The 11,751-nt window shown below is 42.6% G+C and overlaps 1 protein-coding gene across 1 annotated transcript; it reads right to left on the bottom strand.

Moving 5' to 3' along the window:
• Window positions 1-338: 338 nt before the first annotated feature.
• Window positions 339-5,324, bottom strand: SIX3 (SIX homeobox 3). The gene is made up of 2 exons (XM_005296114.4): window positions 4,278-5,324; window positions 339-1,750 (listed from the first exon to the last, which is right to left on the bottom strand). The coding sequence occupies exons 1-2, from the start codon at window positions 5,036-5,038 to the stop codon at window positions 1,558-1,560; spliced, it is 954 nt and encodes a 317-aa protein (XP_005296171.1). The 5' UTR covers window positions 5,039-5,324; the 3' UTR covers window positions 339-1,557.
• Window positions 5,325-11,751: the final 6,427 nt, after the last annotated feature.

Raw genomic sequence — 11,751 nt, 5'->3', positions numbered from 1 at the left:
TTAATGCAAAGTTATTTTATATTATTTTTAAATTAATTTTAAATGTGCGACAAACACAGCACTTTACTTCAAAACACATAGAAATTAAAACCAAAACCAACCAAACAAAAAAGCTAAACCCGCCTCGCTGCTATATACACACAAGTAAATTCCAGATTCCACTGGCGTGCATTGCTAACCAGCCTGAGCGCTTCAGTACATATAAACTTGAATAATTCATAGTGGCTCACCTAACCAAGCAAAGATTAAAAAATAATTTCTCAGTTAGGGTGTGGGGGGTAATATATAGATATAGATATATAATTTGCAATAGACAAAAACACCAACATCGCTGAATAGATAAGAAAATGGAATACTGTATTTGATTTAGAAAGTTTGTACATATAGATAAACACGCAGTTAAGGAAACAATAGTATAAGCGTCCTACGTGGAGTTTAAGAAGAGACCCCAAAGCTGCTATGAAATACTCAAAATAGCTTTTGCATAAGATAACTACAGTTGCACTCTAAGCTGTTTTCTATCGCTGAGGTCCCTTTTTAAAACCTAGCACGTCAGATCGTGACAGCTAAGTTTGTGCAAGGAACACCAAGTCAAGGAAAATAAAAAGGAGAGAGAGAAAGAGAGGTGGAGACAGAGAGAGAGAGAGCAAGAGAGAGGAAAAAAAGAAAGAAAAGAGCAAATATCATATACAGGCATTTCTACACATATATTACAAACTGGGAAAATGACCGCATCATTAAGATATACATAATTCATATAAAATTTTGAAATAAAAATAAAAATCTGTTACAGTCATAACTATTCTTTTTCCACATTTATAACCAGTACCCACACAGGCAGTGACAGAAGTGTAGAAAAAAAGGTGCTTACGAATAAAATGATTGTCTGCTGAACAAAAAAACAGAAGATTGCATCTTGGCTGGACCATCACTTGGACTTAAAAACAGAGAAAGAGAGAGGGGGAGGGAGGGAAAGAGAGAGAGAGAGAGAGAGAGAGAGAGAGAAAGAGAACCAACAAAAAGGCGATAAACATTTGTTATTTCCCTCTTCAAGGAGTTCCTTTTTATTTTTTTTATTTTTATTGTTTTTATACAAATTCGATCGGAGTTTTTGTTTTTTGTTTGTTTTTTTGTTTTTGTTTCTTTACTATAGAGAATATTTTTCCCAGATACAAATTTAATCATCAGCATCATCATTATCATGCAAGTGGGTGAAATGCGTCCATGGAAAAGCGCAAAAGAGAAATCGTGCTTGTCCTAAAAAGAATGCAATTGTCACTTTTTTAATATAATTATTATTATTCCCCCCGCTGCAGCATCAGTATCAGTGACTGTCTGTTGAAGTTTTAGCTCCATCTCTTGGTGGCGGCGGTGGCTGTTGATGGTGGCGGTGGATTCTCTTTTTGTTTGTTTGTTTGTTTTCTATTGTTTACGTATTTGCTTTGCGTTTCTCTTGCTGAGTGTGTGTCTGTGTGTCCTGGTTCTGGGGCCGTTGGTCTGTTTGGTCTGGGTCGGGGAGAGGGTGCTTGGCTGGTTGGTTTGGATTGTTTGCCGGTATCATACATCACATTCCGAGTCGCTGGAGGTTACCGAGAGGATGGAGGTCCCCGTCTCGGCTCTTTCTGTCAAACTGGAGACGCTGGTGGTAGGACTGGCCGCCGTGGACGGAGACTCGGCCGAGTTATGTGTAGGGCAGCCGGGCTCTGCCAGCGACCGCATGCCGCTCTGTCCTATCGCCTGATGCTGGAGCCTGCATCGCATGGGGAGACAAAACAACGACACAGTCCTTCTGAGAGAGGAAGAGCGAGCCTCAGGCAGCAGCTCCCAGCTCCCCTCTTTCCCCAGCCCTTGCAAACACACCTCCACAAACAAACACTCACCACACAAACAGCCTCCCTCTGCAACTGGCTCCAGCCACATCCCCCTCTAGGGCTCAGAGCCCCACGCGCGATCACCTTCCCAGCTCAGCCTGCCTGGCTTTTTAATAGCGACCTGCAATCTATAGAGCGCTATCTGCCCGTGCACCGTGTACACACATCCATATGCATGCGTGTGTATACAGGCCATCAAGGTTCAATGAGTGAACCTCTCTCTCTCTCTCTCTCTCTCTCTCTCCGTCTTGTTTTGGTAAAGCTGTCGGCCGTGAACTGCATTGCCTCGGCTTCCTGTCACCGCAGCTGCAGACAGCCTCTTGCAAGTGTTTCAAAACAGATCGGAGAAAGCCCACTTCAGATATGATCGGGTGAAGCTCAGATATAAATAGACAGATCACAACTTTTAAAAAGCATGGTGGGGGGAACTCATTTATTGCGCCTGAGATTTTGTTTAAAATCTCTCTCTTTGTCGTCTCTCCCCCTCACACCCCCCCCACTAGTCCATTTTCCACCATAGACACCAGGGTATTGTGGGCCTAATCTAAACTAAGACAATATGTGTGCGTTTATCAAACGCACAGTGGCTATGGAAAGCTACAAAGAGTGTTCTGTAGTAGAGAAGAATAGCAGCTGAAACTGACTTATCTTGTCTGATAATATATATATATATTTATATATAACATTTTTTAAAATGTCTAAAGAAATACACTGGTGCTCTGGAGAAGGGGTGGGGGAAACATCTCCCAAGTATTTAGCGAAACATCTATAATGCATTTTTTCTATCCCTCTAAAAGGGAGAACGTTTTAATTTAAAGTCTGATTCCGTTTTGAAAAACAAAAACTAAACAAAAGACTCCAAACTGCTGTCCCTCGCAATGTCAACACACGGGAAGACATTTGATTTTAAATAGACAAAATAAATAAAACAAAATACAAATCTTCAATTGCATCATCGTATTCTGAACATTCTCCTGCGCTTAGTTATTCGGTTCTAAATATAGAGAAAATTTAATTCAAGTATAAGGGAAAGAAGCTAAAAGTCCTGAACTGACCAGCCATTCACAACGCATAACAAACACTCCCAGTGTTTATCAAAACGCACTCCTCAGTCAACTGATTCCCACCAGAGTATTTTTTTCATTTCAATGTCTGCAAATAGCAGAGAAATTTATATCGGTTTAAAATTTCCAGTCATTTTAAAATTGTTTGATTTTGGCGTGTTTGGTTATTTTCTCCCATTACAATTCCTGGTGTATTCTTTCTGCTGTCAACAGCGTTCAGTCAACAAAAGCATCCATATGCAACTTCTGTTTATTTACTGTACTAAGCTGCTCTGCCTTCCATTTGATGGAAATCAAATAGTGAAGCAGTTGCAGTTTGTATTTTTTTCTGGACTCCGAATCACCAGTACCAACAGTACAATTAAAAGGAATTTGGGGGAGACAATATAAAAAAGAACAGTAAGTTCTATTTACACACTTCCAGCGATAATGAAACGTATTTTTTAAAAAATCAGTCTGTAAAGCTTGTTGAAAGATCTATTTTAAATTTTAAAATAATGTATAAAAACTACGTTGAGACCAAACAGGAAATAGTTGAATTTTTAAGGTTTGCTTTCAGTGAACACTTTAAACACAAACACATACACAACACACACACTATATTATACGCACACAAATAGCTAATCATTCTGTGTACATCTATAAATATAAATGCGAAAGAAAATGCATTTCAGTGCCTCAGCGCTTTCCCCTATTTTTCCTTCTGAGGCAAATTAGTTTGTTTGTTTTTTATAATTAATAAGAACAATAGGAGAACAGCTGCTTTCTTTGCAGAAGCACACTTTGAATTTTGATGTTTGTTTAAACTGTTTAGTGTGTGTTTGTGGGGGGGGGGGCTGATTCCACTAAAATGTGCCAACACGAGTGACATTTAAAAATAATACATCAAGCATAGTATTGTGTAGCTTTCCTTCACTTTTACCAATCCACAAGGAAAGGAGAGAACATTCACCGCACTTTGGGCAGGCCGTGTGTAAACCGACTAACGCACACACAGGTTTAGAAAGAAGGAAAGTCTTTTTTAAAAGAATAGACTTCTGGACACCCCCGGTATGCGTGTGTGTATGTGTGCGAATAAACTTTGTTCTGGCAAGCAGCGAAGGCTTCCTGGTGCTGTGCTTCACAACAACTCCTTTGCCGGCTGCATCTTTGCAGCTGGAGCAAACAGATTGGTATGCAGGACTCGGCTTGGTTCTTTATTAATTATTATTAAATATAAACAAACAAACTCCCCCACCGCTGGGGCCCAAATAAAGAACTCCGAGAGCATTAACAGTCCTAGAAATCAGCCCAGCCCTGCCTCTCGCTCTCCTCCCAGGGTGGAGGTGCCGTGTGCACTGACCTGTTTTTAGCAGCGGCTGCTCTGTCTCTTTGCCTTCGGTTTTTGAACCAGTTGCCTACTTGCGTGGGGGTGAGGCCGGTGGCCTGCGCCAGTTCCCTTTTCTTGCTGGGGTTGGGGTAGGGGTCTTGCAGGTACCACTCCCTGAGGAGGCTGCGAGTCCTCTCCTTGAAGCAGTGCGTCTTCTGCTCTCCATCCCAGATGGTCCTGGGCAGCGGGAACTTCTTTCTCACCCTGTATTTATCAACCGGCCCTAGCGGGCGACCCCTCAGCTTCTCGGCCTCCTGGTAATGCGCTTCGAGCCACATGGCCTGCAACTTGCCATGGGACTCCTTGGTGAATTTGTGGTTCTCCAGGATGTGATAGAGGTCTCGGAAGTTGCCGGTGTGGAAGGCCACCACCGCCCGGGCTCTGAGGATTGACTCGTGCTTGTTGATGGCCTCGCATGCCCCTGGCGCCACGGGCAGCGACCAGAGGAACCTCCCCAGCCGCTCGATGTCTCCAGTCTCCTCCAGCGTCTCGCAGACACTGGCCACTTGTTCCGGGGAGAAGTTGAGTGTGGGCAGCTGAAACATTGACAACTCTTCTTGCGGTCCCCTGGAGCTGCCTCCTCCACCGCCGCCAGCACCGGGGCTGCAGCCCGTGCTGCTGCTGCTGCTGCTGCTGCTACTGGCGAGAAGTAAGGAGCGGTGATGCGGGTCGGTGGTGAAGTTTGGCAAGAAGAAATGGGTGGGATAAAGCTCTAAAGGGGACCTGAAAACCATGGGATGACCTGAGAGAGGGGGAAATAAATCAAGGAGAAAAGAAAGAAAGGCAGGCAGAAGGGAGAAAAGGACACACACACCCCGCACGCATCCACACACGCACACACACACACAGCCACATAGAGACACACAGCCACACACACACACGCACGCACGCACGCACACACACACACACACACACACACACCAACCTAGCACCGCCACCGAGTCAAGATTCAATGATTCAACAGCAATCGCCCTAATGACAACAGCCTCATAATATCTCCCCTAAATCCACAGTGAGTGCAGCATTGAAACATTTTGTTTCGCTTTTCTATTGGTCTTCTGAGTGTCGTTGTGGCGTTGCCATGGCACCCCCTGCCAATCACTGTCAGCCCTGCCAATCATTAGTGAGTACGTAAGAAAGGTTTTTACCACTTCGCGCAAATGCACGGGGGGAAGGGAAGCAGGGTGGTTAGTGGAAAAGGATTTTTTTTTTTTTTGTATCTTTTCAACTCTTAATCTCAGCACTTCCCCTTCTCTCCGTCTCTCCCCCTCCACACCCCTCCTAAATAAGGGATCAAATAATGCGAAAAGCAGTGTGCACATATTTGTTGAATGGGATGAGCAATTAGAGGGTGGAATATTATTGTGATCTTAACGAGCCTCGTTAAAGCTAAAGGAGATATGGGGGGAAAGTAAATGGGCCAGGCTGGGATACACGTTCGGATAAAGGGCTCCTAACTGAGACAATTTACACATGATTTGCACGTAGTTTCACTTCATTCTGCCTATCTGAACACTAATAGTGCCGAGGAAGAAAAGAAAGATGAGATCATTAGACCCATCCTCATGCCGGTGACCCTCCCAGAAGCAGCACACACAGTACGTTCTGGGTTTAGCTCTGGTTCCCTCAAGAATTTCTCCCCCGCCCTTCACTTAACAGGGTACCTGCTAAAATCCAAGTTTAACGGGACCTGCAGAGTCCCCTGCAGGGATGCAGCGCTGCCAGGAGCATCAGTGCTCTGAACGGGCCCTGTCTGCGGGTTTTAAGTTAGAGAAAAGCACTCCGAATAACTGGCATGTTAAACCCTCTTCTGTCTTTCTCTTTCAGCCAAATACCTCTCTTTTCCTTAGTTCCTTCTCTTCCTCTGCTTTTTTCTCCCTTTCCCTTTTTTCTTTTCCCTCTGTTTTTTCTTTCATTCCTTCTTTTCGCACATCCCTCTTTTTTATCCTCTCATTTTTCTTTCTTCTCAGCTAGCCACTCGCGTACGTGCCAACCACCGTTTTAACATATATTTCCTCCTTTACATACAATTTCTGCCCCAAACTTTGGGGAAAAGAAAGAAACCCATTTGACGATTAAATTAAAGGTGTTTTTTTTAAGTGTGGGCAAAGAAAGTCTTTTTGCAGTTTTAACTCCATATTATTCCAACTGCTAGCTAGACTCCTGGATCTTGCTCCCATGCAACTATATTTATTATTAGGTATGTTGCTTTTAAGAAGATTTAATCAGCATCTTGAGCTGGTAACTCTTTTGTTTAGTTTCTGTAGCTATGGAAGTGTGATTTACAGAGATTTGTACGGGTCATGGACGTCTTTCCAGACTTACTGTGTATATTTAGACAGGACTTTGCTTGGTGTTAAAAAGTGTATATTTTGAATAGGTTCACACACAGTAGCAAACAATACCGACATTGTAAAGGCATGTACAACGAGTATTGAAACGCAGCATCCAGACTTCAACTAATCTGCCCTCAATAAAGCTGAAATAATTATCCTAAGCCGCCTTTCTAGAAGAAAAATCATTGAGGAATTCAAAACTTTTTTAAAGATCTTTTCTGCATTCCGATGCAGATCTAGGGGTGAGGAATGGAGCCCAAACTACTTTCAGACATCAATGGAGGGAAGAGAGGGGAAGAGATATTACAATTAAAATGTGAAAACATAGCGTGACTTGGCCTATCCGAAGGATAATAATAATGCTGCTATGGGTGGTAGAAGTTCTTTAGCTGGACTCCGAACTGGTGGTGATCCCTTTCACAGCGCACTCCTCATGAAATAATTCCAAGTGGCAGATGAATAGGTCCAGTTGGAAGAGCTGCTGGACTGGAAGAACCTCGCTGTATTACACATTCATCACATTTTCACTAAACTGTCATCGGTGTGCTCTGTTATTCATCATGAAAATAATTCGCCCTCTTAATTTTTAGTGAGCTGCTTAAACACTTCTGTTAACATACTTGGGGGAAACTTTTTTCGTCTGTCCCCTCCCTTTCTGGCTCATATTTCCAGTTACACAGCTAAGGAAGCAAAGAGACGACTCAGCCCCTCCACCAATCTACTTGAAAGTATTAATTGTACAACAATATGTTTAGCCAAAGATTTTAATACGGAAAAAATCTTTTATTTGTAATCCTTTCCTTTTATGTAAAGGATTATATTAAAAGGGGGGGGGCGATTCCTGCGAAGGGTTTCTTAATGTTTGATTCAATTTTATTAAAGCTGAAAATTAAACTACCCCCAAAATTCATTTCAAGGGTCATATCAAAAAGGCCCTTCTTGTTTTCTAGTCTTCCACACAATCATATTCTGTTCACATGCTTAGACGATGCTCCTGGTATTAGGATTTCGGGTGAACTTTGCAAAGCTACAAAAACTCACACCAGAATCTGCCTTAGCTTGTTTCAGGTATAATCCGAGACCAACAAACTGCTTTTCTACTGAGAATTCTGTCTGCAAAAGATGCGTTCTGGGCTGAATCTCAAACCATGATTAGATTAAAAAAAACACTGATGTGCCTATTAGCTAATACGAAGGTCTTAACAGAGCTCTGTATGTCTTACAGCATAAGCGATATTTCAGCCCGTGAGCTATTGCACAGTTGGATCCAACATCCTAAAATGTTTGAGGATACTGAAGCAGCTCACTCACCAAAGCGAGTTACTATGGCACGATATACATTAGACAAATCTTGGGAACGGGACTCAGTGTTTTCCTAGCGTAGCCGGTGATTCAGTTCTCCCCTAAGCCTGTTAGGGACACATTCTCATGTCCTTAAATGTACAAGCAGATAATTGTTGGCGCTCTATCTTTGTGTGAGGAGGCCAGGGTGTAAATGGCTTTTAATGACTGCAGCTGCTGGCTGAAAACTGTCAATGGAATTGGCTAATTCAGAGCCCCCGAATCTTGCGAGCTCTCTGCATAGTGCCGCTGAATCCGGACGAGCTGAACTAGAGAGTTACTGTCGAGGGGAGAGATACCAAGCCATGATCGCCAGCAGCAGGGAAAGCAAACAAGAGGACTGGGAAAGCAAACCCCTCTCGACTCGGAAAATCCTTTCCGGATCCTGTAAGTTTCTTATTCACACACTCAAGACCCGCAGGGAAGACTCTTGGTTTTGTTCTGACCCCCCAGCCCCAATTCCCTACTCACTTGGTGGCTTAGGCGTCCGAGGAAATGATAAGAGTTTTCTCCTTACTGATAGACATCTTTACAGCGCTGGGGGAATCTTGGTAGCTAAACTCCATTTAAACTTAATCTTATTTTATCCCACATGATTCATTGTTTTAACTCATATAATGACATGTGGCTTTGCAGGGAAGAGCTGGATAGAAATTTGTTTTCCTTTCTGCTGCGCCAAGAAATTCATGTCAAGTTATGTGTCTCTCTGTTCAGCGCGCTGATGTTTCCAGCCTGCCCTGTTTCGGGGGTACTTTTGTGAGAGAGAAAGGCGAAGTGGGCTCTTTATTTTACTGCTTGCTTTGATTTGTAGCTCCCACTAGGTTCTGGTTGTCTGCTGCCCAGTAAGTGCCCCCTAAGCCTGACTCGAGAATGACTAATTCGGCGCTGCGGAGTGTTTTGGTTCAAACAGGGGTTCGGTGCCATATCTCATGTGCCTGGTCACCTTCTAGGTAGAGGGAAAGCTCTAAAATACAGTACCACGGGGCCGAGGCGGGTGAAATTAAGAGAGGGAGAGAGAGAATCAGGCAGGTAAAGGAGAACTGATCACATCCATCTATTTTTTATTAGGATTTAATTGAATTTTTGTCATTCGTAAGTGGCAAGTGCCGACAATATTGTACAGCTGTTTTATTTGAAATTATCCTCCCTTTTTAAAGCCACGGTTTCCCAAGATAAATGACTGCGTATTTGATGTCTGTGTCAGAGCTGGCCCGTTCGGCTCCTGTAATTCAATCCTGTTGATGTAATGAGTGCAGTATATGCTGTGTAAAAATGTGGGCAAATCATTTTTAACGGTTTTGGTGGGTGTGAGAGGCAGGCCGGGTATTTTATTACTTGCCCCAAACAATACCAAAGCTACGAGATTAACCTCTCCCCTTCCTTTGGGTAAACACGTCTATTGGTGAAAAATATGAAATATTTAGTTGGGAAGGGAATTAAGGAATTAAATTTGTTGCAATTCCAAAGTCCAGAGTTCTTTAAGCAGCAAACTTTTTCGATTAGGCGTTTAGCTCAAAAGTGAACGTCAGTGCAGTATGTTTCCTAACGATAAACCCACATTCCTAATTTTGAAAGTGTCTGTTTAGCAGCATAAGCATACATACATCATCTTGCTTCTGAATTAAATACAACTCTTAATGATGCAGCATTATCAACAAGGGACACTTGATTGATTGATCTAGGTATGATATATGTGCTGTACATCTAAATTAAATATTAAGTGAAATACTTAGCTCTAATTAGAAAATGTAACCTAGCAATGAAAAGTAGTAGAAATAAATTACAGAGGGAGAAAAAAGCCCTCCAGCCTATAAAATGTTACACTGATGAAAGTAGCATGTTTAACAGTCATGTGTACAGATGCTGACATATTAACAACAACCAGCAACACTGAAATGATTGACATGTCATTAAGCCATCAGGCTGATTTTAATAATTCTGTCAAAACCAGAACATTTTAGTCAAGTTTTTTTTATTTCCTTTCTTTCTTATTTTTCAGTACACTAACCCCAAGAAAACATAAATAGGTGGGGGGTGGGAGGAGAAGGGGTTAGGAAACTGTTAAGGATTTCCCAAATACAAACAAACAAACAAAAAACACCATGAAAACCCAATCCTCTCCGGGAGATAAGGTTTTCGAAGAGAGCTGGGTTTCTTCTTATGCGATTGTGCCTTCAAAAGGTAAACAACGACACAGTTGCCTCAACTTTCCCCTTTAATAAAAAGTTCCTGGTGTGACGGAAAATCTGAATATTTTATCAATCTCTTTTAGTGACCCTCATTAGGTGGGCATCCTGCAAAGGCCCTGGCGTTATAAGAAAGCTGCCCAATCAGAGCATTTGCACGCCTTGTTAGCGATGGTTAATGAAGCTTCCCCATACACTGAAAGAAAGGCCCCCTCAATGTAGATTTACCTTATGTCAACTCGTTACTTCTAATGAATCGCATCAAAATTCTTCTTTGAATGGGACTAAAGCACACAGAACCTGCAGCCCCCTGGATTCCGCCCCCCCTTCTCTTTCTTAAAGAAGAGTTTACACATGCCAGACAGCAGAGCATCTGAGATCTAGGTGACAACGTGCATTTATTGGAATGGAAAAATATATACTCGCCTATGTAATATCAGAGCAAAGTCCCCAGGGCACCATGGATGTGGTCCCTGTAAGCTAGTGCAATCAAACATTCCTTAAGAAAACATTTATTGAAATGATTCGGACAAACTCTTCCTTTGACTTCTGAAGTGCACACACACTGCAGGGTGAGGTGTATCAAATTATGGACGCTTCGCTGCTGCCAGGTATACATTTGCTCTTTGCCTGTGATTTGGAGCCCTTGCGCCCTTCCTCCCTCTGGGCTAGCACTTTAAAATCAATTAGTATGTTCAATTCTTGAGGTAAATTATTCAAACAAATGTTTGGAAGACCCCAAGGGAGAATTTGGCCATAACAAAAGGTTTGATTAGCTTTATTTACCCCAAAAGCAACAAAGGCACAGGGCTGGGAGAACAATCCACTACATCAGTGCCTGGCCAATTAAATGAAAGTCATTAGCTTCTTCCTGAAAATCCTATCTTTAAAATAAAATGGGGGGGGGGGGGGAGAGAGAGAATCGGGTGTTTTGTGATATTTGTAGCACCAGGATTTTTTTAAACCCTTACCCACTAGAATTTTTGCTCGATCTAAACAATAGAAAACCCATAATACAGATTATAACATTCACTGATTCTAATCCATTATCTGCCCGCCACACTGTCTATTGATTCCCATATGCTTTCCATAGCTCTCAGTGACTGAGGAAAGCTACAACAGCGCAAGACACTGCTTGAACTATACCTAACAATTGCAAGACTGTGCCTGTTGTAAACATGAAGTGTTCCCAGCTTTACCATTCAGCTGTGAACAAACAAAAAGTAAATAAATTGCCTTTAATTGTAACTAAAAAACGAGCTTGCATTCTGCTAAAAAACAGAGAGAGAGAGAGAGAGAGAGAGAGAGAGATTCCCGAGAAACAGATCTATTTGGAGCCTTTTCCCTTTTGTCCCCCTACTTATGTACTTCTAGCACATTTCAAGATCATCACCGAGCTCAGCATAGATCTACAAGAAAAGGTCCTTCTTCTCTCTTGCCTTAACTTTTACAACCTCTGCAAACTCTGGTGAGCAGAGCTAGCGAGCATTAGCTCACCAGTTTGTGGCCCTGTGCCTGCAGGAGGCTTTCTTCCCAGGAAGAGCCTGCGGACCCAGGCTGTAGACGAAGGACGAGCTAAAAAAG

Source organism: Chrysemys picta, chromosome 3 (genome assembly GCF_011386835.1).
Source record: "Chrysemys picta bellii isolate R12L10 chromosome 3, ASM1138683v2, whole genome shotgun sequence".
Lineage (NCBI taxonomy): Eukaryota > Metazoa > Chordata > Testudines > Emydidae > Chrysemys > Chrysemys picta.
Note: the sequence above shows the minus strand (reverse complement) of the source record. Positions and strands in the feature narration are given on the sequence as shown.